At 44.3% G+C, this 16871-nt stretch overlaps 1 protein-coding gene across 1 annotated transcript in view; it reads right to left on the reverse strand.

Moving 5' to 3' along the window:
- Window positions 1–16871, reverse strand: part of LOC136879168 (lysosomal alpha-mannosidase) — a 371785-nt gene that overhangs the window by 265924 nt on the left and 88990 nt on the right. The window contains exon 2 of the mRNA XM_068228971.1: window positions 63–188. Coding sequence (XP_068085072.1) covers window positions 63–188 — 126 coding nt within the window. The remainder of the gene's footprint in view (window positions 1–62; window positions 189–16871) is intronic.

Raw genomic sequence — 16871 nt, forward strand, 5'->3', positions numbered from 1 at the left:
GTATAGTGCAGGAAGGTAGGGATACCAACAGCCTCGTCACATCCGAAATGGTCGTTACTTACCTCATAACCACAGGATTCATTTCGTTTCGAGTATCTCTTGCTGCCAGCAGGAATCGCATGTGTTGGGGCGAGTAAAGCCACCAAGAGAGCTAACGTGGCACTATGCATCATGATTCGTGTTCTGTCCTAAAATGAAAAGAGAAATGCAAAGTCTCTTTATCTATATAGTCATTTAAAAGGAATAATATACCTATATTTAAAAAGACCGGCGGTATAAGCCGCATTGAGTTTCAAGAAATAAGTCCAGCAATAGATGCACACTACCAATTGTAAACACTAAGGAAAGTAGAAATGGCAACATTGTGCCTGGTGAATAGCTGTGAAGTAATGTGACACACCTATTTAGTGCACCCGAGGGTCACTCGAGGTGGCTGAAGGCGTACCACCTGACTGTAGCCTACCGTGGTTAAACTCCACCATCAGGATACTGGCCGACACCGTACAGCTGTAACTAGGTGACATACCAAAAACCTGGATTCAATTCCCGACCTCTCCGCAGTCTTCATGCGGAAGACGCTATTGATGATGATTCATCCGTCGGATGGGCAGGATAAGCCTTAAGCAGCCTCCTTGATGTAATTCGACAGGTCACCGACATCGAGTTTCACCCTCTCCCTACCTCCTTATCATCATCTCATACACAGATGCACACTACCAATGGGCGCACCAACATGTCCTTGGACACACCCGGCACGAAATGAATATCCGACACATATCCAGTTATTGGACTCAGGTCCGTTGACCTGGCGCTTGACACAGAGGCACCACACACGTTCCGAAAATTCTCTGCTTCCATCATGCGAGTAGCCACTTCAAGTCACGACACTCGTTAATAGAGGAGATACCGCTATGCGTGTAGCCACTTCAAGTCACGATACGCGTTAGTAAGAAGAGATACCGCTATGCGAGTAACCACTTCAAGTCACGACACTCGTTAATAGAGGAGATACCGCTATGCGTGTAGCCACTTCAAGTCACGATACGCGTTAGTAAGAAGAGATACCGCTATGCGAGTAACCACTTCAAGTCACGACACTCGTTAATAGAGGAGATACCGCTATGCGTGTAGCCACTTCAAGTCACGATACGCGTTAGTAAGAAGAGATACCGCTATGCGAGTAACCACTTCAAGTCACGATACGCGTTAGTAAGAAGAGATACCGCTATGAGAGTAACCACTTCAAGTCACGATACTCGTTAATAGTGGAGATACCGCTATGCGAGTAGCCACTTCAAGTCACGATACTCGTTAATAGTGGAGATACCGCTATGCGAGTAGCCACTTCAAGTCACGATACTCGTTAATAGTGGAGATACCGCTATGCGTGTTGCCACTTCAAGTCACGACACTCGTTAATAGAGGAGATACCGCTATGCGAGTAGCCACTTCAAATCACGACACTCGTTAATAGAGGATATACCGCTATGCGAGTAACCACTTCAAGTCACGATACGCGTTAGTAAGAAGAGATACCGCTATGCGAGTAGCCACTTCAAGTCACGGCACTCGTTAGTAGAGGAGATACCGCTATGCGAGTAACCACTTCAAGTCACGGCACTCGTTAGTAGAGGAGATACCGCTATGCGAGTAGCCACTTCAAGTCACGGCACTCGTTAGTAGAGGAGATACCGCTATGCGAGTAACCACTTCAAGTCACGGCACTCGTTAGTAGAGCAGATACCGCTATGCGAGTAACCACTTCAAGTCACGGCACTCGTTAGTAGAGCAGATACCGCTATGCGAGTAACCACTTCAAGTCACGGCACTCGTTAGTAGAGGAGATACCGCTATGCGAGTAGCCACTTCAAGTCACGACACTCGTTAATAGAGCAGATACCGCTATGCGTGTTGCCACTTCAAGTCACGATACTTGTTAATAGAGGAGATACCGCTATGCGTGTTGCCACTTCAAGTCACGATACGCGTTAGTAAGAAGAGATACCGCTATGCGAGTAACCACTTCAAGTCACGACACTCGTTAATAGTGGAGATACCGCTATGCGTGTTGCCACTTCAAGTCACGACACTCGTTAATAGAGGAGATACCGCTATGCGAGTAGCCACTTCAAGTCACGACACTCGTTAATAGAGGAGATACCGCTATGCGTGTAGCCACTTCCAGTCACGACACTCGTTAATAGTGGAGATACCGCTATGCGTGTAGCCACTTCAAGTCACGACACTCGTTAATAGTGGAGATACCGCTATGCGAGTAGCCACTTCAAGTCACTTCACTCGTTAATAGAGGAGATACCGCTATGCGTGTAGCCACTTCAAGTCACGACACTCGTTAATAGAGGAGATACCGCTATGCGTGTAGCCACTTCAAGTCACGACACTCGTTAATAGAGGAGATACCGCTATGCGTGTAGCCACTTCAAGTCACGATACTCGTTAATAGAGGAGATACCGCTATGCGTGTAGCCACTTCAAGTCACGATACTCGTTAATAGAGGAGATACCGCTATGCGAGTAGCCACTTCAAGTCACGACACTCGTTAATAGAAGAGATACCGCTATGTGAGTAGCCACTTCAAGTCACGACACTTGTTAATAGAGGAGATACCGCTATGCGAGTAGCCACTTCAAGTCACGACACTCGTTAATAGAGGAGATACCGCTATGCGTGTAGCCACTTCAAGTCACGACACTCGTTAATAGTGGAGATACCGCTATGCGAGTAGCCACTTCAAGTCACGACACTTGTTAATTGAGGAGATACCGCTATGCGTGTAGCCACTTCAAGTCACGATACTTGTTAATAGAGGAGATACCGCTATGCGAGTAGCCACTTCAAGTCACGATACTCGTTAATAGAAGAGATACCGCTATGCGAATAGCCACTTCAAGTCACGATACTCGTTAATAGAAGAGATACCGCTATGCGAGTAGCCACTTCAAGTCACGACACTCGTTAATAGAAGAGATACCGCTATGCGAGTAGCCACTTCAAGTCACGACACTCGTTAATAGAGGAGATACCGCTATGCGAGTAGCCACTTCAAGTCACGACACTTGTTAATAGAAGAGATACCGCTATGCGAGTAGCCACTTCAAGTCACGACACTCGTTAATAGAGGAGATACCGCTATGCGTGTAGCCACTTCAAGTCACGACACTCGTTAATAGTGGAGATACCGCTATGCGAGTAGCCACTTCAAGTCACGACACTCGTTAATAGAAGAGATACCGCTATGCGAGTAGCCACTTCAAGTCACGACACTCGTTAATAGAAGAGATACCGCTATGCGTGTTGCCACTTCAAGTCACGACACTCGTTAATAGAGGAGATACCGCTATGCGAGTAGCCACTTCAAGTCACGACACTCGTTAATAGTGGAGATACCGCTATGCGAGTAGCCACTTCAAGTCACGACACTCGTTAATAGAGGAGATACCGCTATGCGTGTTGCCACTTCAAGTCACGACACTCGTTAATAGAGGAGATACCGCTATGCGAGTAGCCACTTCAAGTCACGACACTCGTTAATAGAAGAGATACCGCTATGCGTGTTGCCACTTCAAGTCACGACACTCGTTAATAGAGGAGATACCGCTATGCGTGTTGCCACTTCAAGTCACGACACTCGTTAATAGAGGAGATACCGCTATGCGAGTAGCCACTTCAAGTCACGACACTCGTTAATAGTGGAGATACCGCTATGCGAGTAGCCACTTCAAGTCACGACACTCGTTAATAGAGGAGATACCGCTATGCGAGTAGCCACTTCAAGTCACGACACTCGTTAATAGTGGAGATACCGCTATGCGAGTAGCCACTTCAAGTCACGACACTCGTTAATAGAGGAGATACCGCTATGCGAGTAGCCACTTCAAGTCACGACACTCGTTAATAGTGGAGATACCGCTATGCGTGTTGCCACTTCAAGTCACGACACTCGTTAATAGTGGAGATACCGCTATGCGTGTTGCCACTTCAAGTCACGACACTCGTTAATAGTGGAGATACCGCTATGCGTGTTGCCACTTCAAGTCACGACACTCGTTAATAGAGGAGATACCGCTATGCGTGTAGCCACTTCAAGTCACGACACTCGTTAATAGAGGAGATACCGCTATGCGTGTTGCCACTTCAAGTCACGACACTCGTTAATAGTGGAGATACCGCTATGCGTGTTGCCACTTCAAGTCACGACACTCGTTAATAGTGGAGATACCGCTATGCGAGTAGCCACTTCAAGTCACGACACTCGTTAATAGTGGAGATACCGCTATGCGAGTAGCCACTTCAAGTCACGACACTCGTTAATAGAGGAGATACCGCTATGCGAGTAGCCACTTCAAGTCACGACACTCGTTAATAGAGGAGATACCGCTATGCGAGTAGCCACTTCAAGTCACGACACTCGTTAATAGTGGAGATACCGCTATGCGAGTAGCCACTTCAAGTCACGACACTCGTTAATAGAGGAGATACCGCTATGCGAGTAGCCACTTCAAGTCACGACACTCGTTAATAGTGGAGATACCGCTATGCGTGTTGCCACTTCAAGTCACGACACTCGTTAATAGTGGAGATACCGCTATGCGTGTTGCCACTTCAAGTCACGACACTCGTTAATAGTGGAGATACCGCTATGCGTGTTGCCACTTCAAGTCACGACACTCGTTAATAGAGGAGATACCGCTATGCGTGTAGCCACTTCAAGTCACGACACTCGTTAATAGAGGAGATACCGCTATGCGTGTTGCCACTTCAAGTCACGACACTCGTTAATAGTGGAGATACCGCTATGCGTGTTGCCACTTCAAGTCACGACACTCGTTAATAGTGGAGATACCGCTATGCGAGTAGCCACTTCAAGTCACGACACTCGTTAATAGTGGAGATACCGCTATGCGAGTAGCCACTTCAAGTCACGACACTCGTTAATAGAGGAGATACCGCTATGCGTGTAGCCACTTCAAGTCACGACACTCGTTAATAGAGGAGATACCGCTATGCGTGTTGCCACTTCAAGTCACGACACTCGTTAATAGTGGAGATACCGCTATGCGAGTAGCCACTTCAGGTCACGACACTCGTTAATAGAAGAGATACCGCTATGCGTGTTGCCACTTCAAGTCACGACACTTGTTAATAGAGGAGATACCGCTATGCGTGTTGCCACTTCAAGTCACGACACTCGTTAATAGTGGAGATACCGCTATGCGTGTTGCCACTTCAAGTCAGGATAGTCGTTAATAGAAGAGATACCGCTATGCGAGTAGCCACTTCAAGTCACGACACTCGTTAATAGAGGAGATACCGCTATGCGTGTTGCCACTTCAAGTCACGACACTCGTTAATAGAAGAGATACCGCTATGCGTGTTGCCACTTCAAGTCACGACACTCGTTAATAGAGGAGATACCGCTATGCGTGTTGCCACTTCAAGTCACGACACTTGTTAATAGAGGAGATACCGCTATGCGTGTTGCCACTTCAAGTCACGATACTTGTTAATAGAGGAGATACCGCTATGCGTGTTGCCACTTCAAGTCACGATACTTGTTAATAGAGGAGATACCGCTATGCGTGTTGCCACTTCAAGTCACGACACTTGTTAATAGAGGAGATACCGCTATGCGTGTTGCCACTTCAAGTCACGACACTCGTTAATAGAGGAGATACCGCTATGCGAGTAGCCACTTCAAGTCACGACACTCGTTAATAGTGGAGATACCGCTATGCGTGTTGCCACTTCAAGTCACGACACTCGTTAATAGAGGAGATACCGCTATGCGAGTAGCCACTTCAAGTCACGACACTCGTTAATAGAGGAGATACTGCTATGCGTGTAGCCACTTCAAGTCACGACACTCGTTAATAGAGGAGATACTGCTATGCGTGTTGCCACTTCAAGTCACGACACTCGTTAATAGTGGAGATACCGCTATGCGTGTTGCCACTTCAAGTCACGACACTCGTTAATAGTGGAGATACCGCTATGCGAGTAGCCACTTCAAGTCACGACACTCGTTAATAGAAGAGATACCGCTATGCGTGTTGCCACTTCAAGTCACGACACTTGTTAATAGAGGAGATACCGCTATGCGTGTTGCCACTTCAAGTCACGACACTCGTTAATAGTGGAGATACCGCTATGCGAGTAGCCACTTCAAGTCACGACACTCGTTAATAGTGGAGATACCGCTATGCGAGTAGCCACTTCAAGTCACGACACTCGTTAATAGAGGAGATACCGCTATGCGAGTAGCCACTTCAAGTCACGACACTCGTTAATAGAGGAGATACCGCTATGCGTGTTGCCACTTCAAGTCACGACACTCGTTAATAGTGGAGATACCGCTATGCGTGTTGCCACTTCAAGTCACGACACTCGTTAATAGAGGAGATACCGCTATGCGTGTAGCCACTTCAAGTCACGACACTCGTTAATAGAGGAGATACCGCTATGCGTGTAGCCACTTCAAGTCACGACACTCGTTAATAGTGGAGATACCGCTATGCGAGTAGCCACTTCAAGTCACGACACTCGTTAATAGAGGAGATACCGCTATGCGTGTTGCCACTTCAAGTCACGACACTCGTTAATAGTGGAGATACCGCTATGCGAGTAGCCACTTCAAGTCACGACACTCGTTAATAGAGGAGATACCGCTATGCGTGTAGCCACTTCAAGTCACGACACTCGTTAATTGAGGAGATACCGCTATGCGAGTAGCCGCTTCAAGTCACGACACTCGTTAATAGAGGAGATACCGCTATGCGTGTTGCCACTTCAAGTCACGACACTCGTCAATACAAGAGATACCGCTATGAGAGTAACCACTTCAAGTCACGACACTCGTTAATAGAAGAGATACTGCTATGCGAGTAGCCGCTTCAAGTCACGACACTCGTTAATAGAGGAGATACCGCTATGCGTGTTGCCACTTCAAGTCACGACACTCGTCAATACAAGAGATACCGCTATGCGAGTAACCACTTCAAGTCACGACACTCGTTAATTGAGGAGATACCGCTATGCGAGTAGCCGCTTCAAGTCACGATACTCGTTAATAGAAGAGATACCGCTATGCGTGTTGCCACTTCAAGTCACGACACTCGTTAATAGTGGAGATACCGCTATGCGTGTAGCCACTTCAAGTCACGACACTCGTTAATAGAAGAGATACCGCTATGCGTGTTGCCACTTCAAGTCACGACACTCGTTAATAGAAGAGATACCGCTATGCGTGTTGCCACTTCAAGTCACGACACTCGTTAATAGAAGAGATACCGCTATGCGTGTTGCCACTTCAAGTCACGACACTCGTCAATACAAGAGATACCGCTATGCGAGTAGCCACTTCAAGTCACGACACTCGTTAATAGAAGAGATACCGCTATGCGTGTTGCCACTTCAAGTCACGACACTCGTTAATAGAAGAGATACCGCTATGCGTGTTGCCACTTCAAGTCACGACACTCGTTAATAGAAGAGATACCGCTATGCGTGTAGCCACTTCAAGTCACGACACTCGTCAATACAAGAGATACCGCTATGCGTGTTGCCACTTCAAGTCACGACACTCGTCAATACAAGAGATACCGCTATGCGAGTAGCCACTTCAAGTCACGACACTCGTTAATAGAAGAGATACCGCTATGCGTGTTGCCACTTCAAGTCACGACACTCGTTAATAGAAGAGATACCGCTATGCGTGTTGCCACTTCAAGTCACGACACTCGTTAATAGAAGAGATACCGCTATGCGTGTAGCCACTTCAAGTCACGACACTCGTTAATAGAGGAGATACCGCTATGCGTGTAGCCACTTCAAGTCACGATACTCGTTAATAGAGGAGATACCGCTATGCGAATAGCCACTTCAAGTCAGGATAGTCGCTAGTGAGAGGAGATACCGCTATGCGAGTAGCCACTTCAAGTCAGGATAGTCGCTAGTGAGAGGAGATACCGCTATGCGAGTTGTCACTTCACGTCAGAAGGCCCTGAGGTTCTTTCCGTGCACACCAAAAATGAGTACCAGGTTATTTCCTGGGGGCTTAGGTGGCCGGCGCAGAGCTAACCTCTCTTCTCATCAATTGCCGTGGTAGTGGAAGCCTTTACCTTCATGACCTGTACGAAGATGGGTTTGATTTGTTTTGAAGATTTTGGGCATCTGGGAGACGTTTCGTGTCTGTAGTGACACTTGGTTCGCTAAACTAAAACACACGTAGATAGCTTGTCGTTTTGATCCTGTGGGGGTGATTCTATCTCATCTCAATGCGACTGAAACACCCCGTTGAATATCACATATCATTGTGATGAAACTTGATGCACTGATAACTCAACGGGGCGTCTGGTCCCATGCCAGGTGTCCGAAAACTTTATCTTGGAAGAATTACCTAAAGCAGCTTCGGATGAGTTCTACTGTTGTGATTTCAGGTCCAGAGACAGGGACAGGCAGGTGATCACAATAATTCTGCGGAACGAGGATGAATGTTGAAGTTCTCTTACGGCCAGGAAACAACAGTGTGGGTGTACTTAGGTTCTGTTGTCCATACTTGAGCAATGTTCGTTTTCCTCACCAATCAGATATAGAAACCCGAATGTAAATCTGCATTACATACATACATACATACATACATACATACATACATACATACATACATACATACATACATACATACATACATACATACATACATACATACATACATCTCTAATGCTTGCGCAGATTCAATGATATTTTAACAATAAGACAAAGATCCAGGATCGCTTCATTCCAGAACCGATGAATGCGCATATGTAACAAGTAGCAACATTCAAATACTGAAATGAGAACTTATTATACTGGAATTCAGATTCTTGCCGGTATACTGTAATTCGCCACTCTAACGAACGGATTTCTTCTTCTTTTTCCAATTTATTTTGCATTGCACGGTCATCATATGACGGCGATGGGATAAGAAAGGAGTAGGAATGAAAAGGATGCAAAGCATCCATCGCCAAGTGTGAAAGTGGGTAACCACGCCAAACCATCTTCAGGGCTGCGGACTGTCTCCTGACAGCTACGTGACTCAAACCGCGTAGCCACTTGCTCGCTTTCTTTGAAGTTTCTATTAGACATTCTCTGTATCACGAAGTATTTTTTCTTGAGTGGAGGTGTTCGATCGATTCCAAATGGCTTCTACTAACAGAGTACACACACATTACATCAAAACAGTGGCAGCTATTAATGGGAGGAGAAAAAGTACTTTTATTCCACTTTAGCCACCTAAAACTTTCCCCTTTAATTTCTTTAAATATTTCGCGGAAATACGCGTCGCAGCTAACCGATTCGCACAGCGCCAAAGCAGATACTGATGGCTGGCGCAGCACCGTGTAGAAACGTAATTACTAGCCAATGGCAATGCGGGTGAATCCACGTGCTGCAGCGTGACTGAGAGGGGAAGAGCTGGTCACTACGTTAGGGCGCTCCCAACATCCCCACTTTCCCCACCAAGCTCGGTTTGTAACCCTAGATAGGATAGTAGGGGTATATTTTCGCCAAGCTCACGGACAATGAGATATGATTCACCCGCTTGACTTGCGCAGTCTGGCAGTCAGTCTAGTGTCTCTTACTTTCTTAGTGTGCAGTCAAACAAATAACTTTTTATTCTATAATCATGCCGTAATACTTGTAATACATGTTCCTGCGTTACCATCAGCGGGACCAAGTTCAGCGGGCGAAGCGATTACTAAAGGCACTAACATCATGGTCACGGAATCCCTCACGGCAGCAAGAAAATGGATTTTGAATAAGGCACGCGACGCATTTGGACTGCGGAATGTGTATACACAGGACGGGCTGTGACTGTAATTACACCAGACGGCAAGAAACCACTCTGATCACTCCTAGGGACCTAATAGTTCTCATCAGGCAGCGTAGCGAAGCACAGAATCAGTGACAATGAGTGAATGCGTTATAAAAGGGCTAGTTTTAAAGTATGTAATAGGACTCTTGTTTACTATGAGTTTCAAATTTGCCTCAAACAGTGTTAGTTATGTGCATATTTCTTTTCAATGTGAGTGTGAATGTGTATGTGCAACAGTCTGTTTCAGCAGGAGGCAGCGGTGAGTACCCATTGTTTCTGTCAATCAAAGTTAAACATAATCCCCTTGTAGTGTTAGATCAACGCTCGCTACCTGAGTCCGCAACAAGTCTCGTGTTGAGACAGGCTCTCTCCTCCACGCCACAGGGTTTGCAATGTTGCTATGTGAACGCGCTCTCTCACCCTTCTCACGTACATGAAATACGTACCATGGTTAACGACAATGACGTACATGTTTTTTGTATTGGAGAAATTGGCTAAGGCCTACCATCCCTTCCCCCATGGTAAATATTAATAATTACGAACTCGTCCGTTGGGACAGAACAGATAGTAGGAAAGGTGGCGGTGTAGCCCTTTATTTCAGAAATGACTTGAGAGGTAGAGTAATATGCACATCACAAAGTCCCACTCAGCCGAGACCAGAGTTCATGGTCGTGGAGATCACCGTTAAAGGGATGGAAGTCCTCTTCGTCGTAGTTCATGATATAGTGAACATGACGGAGTTGGAAGCTTGTTCATTCAACCTAGTACCAACTTACGAACATATCGCACTATTAGGAGACTTAAATATAAACTTACTGAAAGAATCAACTCAAAAGGACAAACTACTTTATACTATTTTCCTGTAACCTTGCGATTCTCCCATTAAATCCCACCAACCGTATATAGCAATAATCACACTTCACACTCATTAATCGATCTCATAATAACTAACAATCCCCAGAAAGCCTTAAATCACGGTCAAATTCCTATTCCATCGACCTCAACACACGACCTAGTTTATTTATCCTACTCTCTTCGCATACCCAAATACAAACCTAAGTTCACCACCTGTAGGAATATAAGAGATATTAATCTAGATCACCTGAAGTATGACGCCTACAACCTACCCTGGAATGATATTCTACTACTAGACGATATTGACGCAAAAATAGACAAACTAAATTCCCTCATTACTAGTCTATACTACAAACACGCTCGCAAACGACAAGTGAAAGTGAGTCGCCCCCCCTGCCTATGGTTAAATTACGAAATTAAGAATTTGATGGCTCGCCGTGATTCATGCTTCCGACGGTACAAACGTACCCGTAACGAATCCGATTTTGAAAACTATTGGGTACTCAGAAACAGAATTAAACAAGAAATCAGATTTAAGTACTTAAACTGTCTTTCAGGTAAACTGAATGCCAGGAATTCCTGGAAAGAACTACGCTCTCTTGGTATTGTAAAAGGCCAACAACAGCAACGAGAACCAACTGTTCCCATAGACGAGCTTATTACATATTTCTCTGAAGAACGAATCGCGTTTAAACCAATCAATGAGGCAGAATTAAATACGAATCAATCAGCCGTCCCTCCACTTAACCGTCCTCAATTTTCGTTCCAAGAGGTCACTAGCAACCAAATTTAAAAATAACTATACTGTATTAAATCTAAAGCAGTAGGAGTAGATGACATCCCTATGTATTTCAGACATAATATAATAGGCGCTATCCTCCCGATTATCACACATATATTCAATTCCTGTCTCAGAAATGGAACTTTCCCTGCACTCTGGAAACAAGGTAATGTCATCCCAGTGACCAAGATAAACGATCCTAAACTGACCTCTGATTATCGCCCAGTTTCTATTCTTCCACCGCTTTCTAGGCTTTGGAAACACTGGTGTATGATCAAGTACTAACATATTTAAATAACTATTCCCTCCTATAACTCCTATAACTATTCTCTAACGCTATTGGATTTCAGTGGTGCATTTGATACAATAGATTTACAGCTACTAATTAATAAAATGGAAACTTACTTGTTCGACCCTTTAGTACTGAAGTTTTTTACGTCATATTTGAAAGATCGGAGGCAGCGGGTGATAACTCGCGAAAGAAATTCAGAATGGCGTACAAGGAAAGTGGGCACGCCACAAGGTAGTATGTTATGACCGTTGCTTTTTACATACGCCTTTGCTGGCAGGACGTAGTGTTTACAGTGCACTATGTCTTCTGGTATGGGCTAGAATAAATTTTTTACTTTCATTGACCTGTCTCAGTCTCAACCTTGGCTTTGACAATATGAAAGCGACCGTGGTATGAGGGGTTCTAGTAACACCGTCCCTTATGCAGCCAGTCCCTGTTATGAATGGTGTGAAAATATAGCTCATAGGGTCGGTTGTTGCATGCATATCAGTGGGCTTGGCAGACTGATTTGTAATAGCAGCAGCTGGCTCGGTGAGGAAAGCAACGGGAAACTACCTCACTCCTCATTTCCCTAATATGCCTCTTCAGTGACGCCTAGGCTATTTATGACAGCTGTTGGCTGAGCTGCAGAGGATCAAACCAGCCTTCGGGCTGAATACCCAACATACATATCAATGACATTTCATCTTCTCTAGAAACGTGTATCACCTATATGCTGATGATCTCCAAATATATTACAATTGCAGCTTAAGCGAATTACCAAACGCAGTAAAATGCATAAATGATGACATGAAAAACTCAGTGAATATGCTCTCGCAAACAGACTTCTCATAAATCCATCAAAATCGCAAGCTATCATTGTCGGTTCCCAGAAGCTCCTACACAAGATCAATGATTCGATCATTCCTCCTCTACAAATAAATAATAGCACAATCCCGTACAGTAAACCAGTGACTATGACTGAAACTCTAAACTGGACAGAACATATCAGAAACGTAGGTCAGAAGGTGTTTGCTACTCTACACCAACTGAAATTAAATAAAGACATGTTACCACTAAATATGCGGCAAAGACTAACACAGGCCCTAATTCTTCCTATCCTTGACTACTGTGATGTTATCTTGGTAGACGCCACTAAAGAACAAACTAGGAAACTGCAGCGTACTGTGAATTGTTGCCTTAGATTCATTTTTAACCTAAGGTACTCCTTATTATCAAGCACTGCGCTGGTTAAAACCTGATAAGAGACGTGAATATCATACACTTGTCTTAATACACAAACGTCTGCATAGTAACTCTCCCCAGTATATTTCATCTAAACTTCACTTCTTCTCTTCCTTCCATAATCGTAACACTCGCTCGGGCTCCACTCTAGCTATTCCTCTTCACCACTCTTCTATGTATAATAAATCTTTTATTGTAACCGGTTCCAGGCTTTGGAATTCCCTGCCATAAGTGTCAGGGACATTGACTCTTTCCTCAAATTTAAAATAACTTGCCGAGACTTCCTGTTGAGAGTAAGCGAATGAAGCGTGTATATGTGCGTGTGATTGGTAATTGAAACATTAAAAATGGTTCTGCACATTTTATATAATATAAACGTAAGGGTAGTTGATAAGTGTATAAACTGTAAGTGTATGTGTGAGAGAGAAAAGAGGTCTGAATTAACGAGCTAATAAGCTGCATATTGTGTGGGTGTGTAACTTGAGCTTAATTAGGAAATCGTATAAGTAGTATAATTAGTAATAGGTAACCTCAATATTATTTGTTGTATTGTGGTTGAGTGTAAGAGAGGGCCGGGTGCCCTAAGTTCGCCACATGAAATGAGCCAAAATAAATAAATAAATAAATAAATAAATAAATAAATAAATACATGAATACATAAATAAATAAATGTTTAATTGCTCCTTTGGTGAAAGTTTTTTAGTATTGAATAAAATCCTCACAAACTATTTTTACCGTAGTGAAGTTGGTTTTCTCTGTCAAAGTTCGCTCAGAGAGCAGCTATAACCCCCCAGACTCCTCGTACTTCTTGTTGTACCCCACCACTTCTAATTCATAATCACCGCTACTGCATGGAATTGTCATCTTCTTCCCTTCTGTTGACCCCTTGCAAAGTTGTTGAAATTACCTCAAGAACTCGTTGATGAACAGAGTGGCTTGGAAGGCTTCCTCTGTGGGTTTGTGGCTGGCAGAATATGGGCCTTCGAATTCCAAGATCTTTCGTGTTGCTGGATTACTGGAGAGGTGAAAAGTGCTGCATATCGTACGATGTCGACATGTCAGAAATCTCTGGTGTCACATTTGGTGTTTACCCGATAAACTTAATTAAAAGTCGGTTATGAACGTCCTGATGTCTCGGAACAGTATGGGCAGCCTACGCGGCGGTACTCAAGCTGTATTATCTTGGCCTGCTTTAGACCACGGGGAACAATTTATTTGGTGGATAGTCATTTTCTTTTCTCCCAAACTACATGTTCTTCACCTATTTTATTTTGCTTCTTCTAGAACCCCTTGATCGAAACATATCTCTGTTCAAGATCTCTTTACGATATCTTTTCTGGTTTCTTCTACCTACGCTTGGTGCTGTAGTTAAAGATGTTCTTCGTTACTGCACTCTCGGTTCACTCTTTTCTGACTGTCAGTACTGATCTTGTTTATCGATCCAGTCACTAAGGTATTTAAATTTATTTCACCACTTAATGCTTTTCTTTGTCATGTTTGTATTCCACGTACTCTACTTTTTTCGTATGGAATCCGGGCTCGTATTTTCTCTGGGTTTTCGTGTAATTTTTCAAACATTATTTGCGATGTTTATTTATCTTTTGCTAGTAATGGCAAGTGATTAGCAAACGTCAACCAATGCACCTTCACACCCTGCTTCTTTGTACATAAAGAGATTCCGTCTATCCCTTCTTCCTTTTTAGTTTTGCTCCATGTTCTCATTACCTTTTCCAGAACGATGTTAAAAAATCGCTGGAAGTCTGTCTTCTTGCTGACTACTGCCTTAATCTCAAAGGGCTCCATGATTTCATCATGAAATTTGACTTTGGAAGTGGTTCCGTTAGTGTTTTTATTTTTATTATTATTATTATTATTATTATTATTATTATTATTATTATTATTATTATTATTATTATTATTATTATTATTATACAGAATATATCTAAATCCCCATTACAGACTTTGAAGGCTCTAGGGCGAACCGAGTAGGTGACAGTCTGAATAGATATCCTTGTCCGCAAACGCCCCGTTTTCCGGCAACAAGTAAACCACCGCCATGCGTTTAAATGCCCCATCTCTTCTGTGTCAGTGAATGGACTGGAGTTCGTACAAGAACGTGCTCTAAGTGCGACCACCCACTTGGATACAAACATTGTATCATCGTCCGAGACACAAACACCTGGTGGTCGAACATTCGCCGCTGGCATAACCCATGCAAGCAGATAGATCTTCCTCTACCAAACAGAGTAGCTCAGTACACGGACAGTTATGATTGCTAGCTCTGTATTCGGTAGGCAGGTGGGTTCGAATACCCCATCGGCTATCCCAGAACTTTCCATCTCTGCTCCAGGCAAATGCCGTAATTGTACGTAATTGTAATTGTGTAAAGATCACGGTGGCTTCCTTGGCATTCCTAGCTTGTAAGATTACACCTAGACCCACATACAATATCCTCGCACAGCGGTAGATGTAGCTCACCCCTTGGGGTGTACCGGTCAAAGCATTTACAGAACTGGCGAGCGCAACTTCTCGTCGGGCACTCCCAGCACTGAAAGTCATTCGCCAGAAAAGAACTTCCTATGACTCTATCAGGGTCTCGAAATTCGACTACTCTTCTGAGTTCCTTTACGCGTACTTTCTTCGCTTCACCCATTGGCACGGTCGTCAGGTGCAGAGACCTGGCTCAACTCTGCATTTTGACCGACCAACCAAGCAGAGAACGGGTGACCACGGCTCTGCAGTCGGAAAACGGAGAGGAGCTGTTTCCCACCGGCGGCGCTCCTGAGAACTTACACTCTCCTGTACTATGGCAAATGCCGCAACGGTTCGTTGTATAGGCCATGGCTATTACCTTCCCCGTATCTCAAATCTCATTGGCCTGAGAAAGGGCGTTAGGGAATGAAAACATTTTAGAAACAGCACACAATCGCGTGATGGTGTTTTGGAGTTCCTATTCAGAATGTTACCTATTCGGTCCCCCTACAAGCCTCAAAGTGTGTAACAGGAACTTAGAATGTCTGGGGTGAAGCTGCGTTAAACACCCTGTGGGTGAAGTCCGAGAATACGGCCACGGTATCTCCCGTGGTCTTCATGTGGCTCATTAATTCCAGTCGCTTTCATGTTTCCTATCGACATCCCTTCATCCCCCACGATATCAGGTTTGCGAGGCGTAGAGAGTCTCCCTCACCTTTCTGTTTCTTTTGCCGATACCTTCATTCTTCGAAGGATCCGTCTTCTTCCTCTTCCCCTTTGCTTATTGTTAACAGAGGACGTTTGCCCAGTTGTACTTTCTCTTCAAAATAAATCACTACCACCACAACCATCAGTACGTCAGTTAGCTACGGCGTATATACACAAATGTCATTAGAGTTTTGCTTGAATGTCGACTTTAACAAAAATATGTTTTGAGATAAATCATGTAAATGACTACATGTTATATGGCTGTTCCCAACTATAACACTGTCATTTAGTGGTGACTCTTCTTACCTTGGGTATCTCCCAACCAGATCCCGGCTTCAAGCATAAAGGAGTGAAATTGACACACTTCCTTCATTCGAAAGACGTGTTTTAGAATTCCGATGACGATGTCCAGGGTAGAGTTAAGGCGGTTCCATGGCGTGGCCTGGTATCGCTGAAGACATACCTTCATTGCCGGTTGGTTTACAATTCCATCACACGCCGGCATTGTCTTACTGCCGACACTACAACATCACGTCCTGTTTCTTCAAACAGTTCACGTTCCTAGGCAAATGGTGATTATTGTTGCTAACCGAGGTTTGACGTCAAAAACTGTAAGAAAATTTAAAGTCGTGACAACATCCAAAATAAATATATTTCCTGTCGTCATTTC

The sequence above is a fragment of the Anabrus simplex genome, chromosome 8, assembly GCF_040414725.1.
Source record: "Anabrus simplex isolate iqAnaSimp1 chromosome 8, ASM4041472v1, whole genome shotgun sequence".
NCBI lineage: Eukaryota > Metazoa > Arthropoda > Insecta > Orthoptera > Tettigoniidae > Anabrus > Anabrus simplex.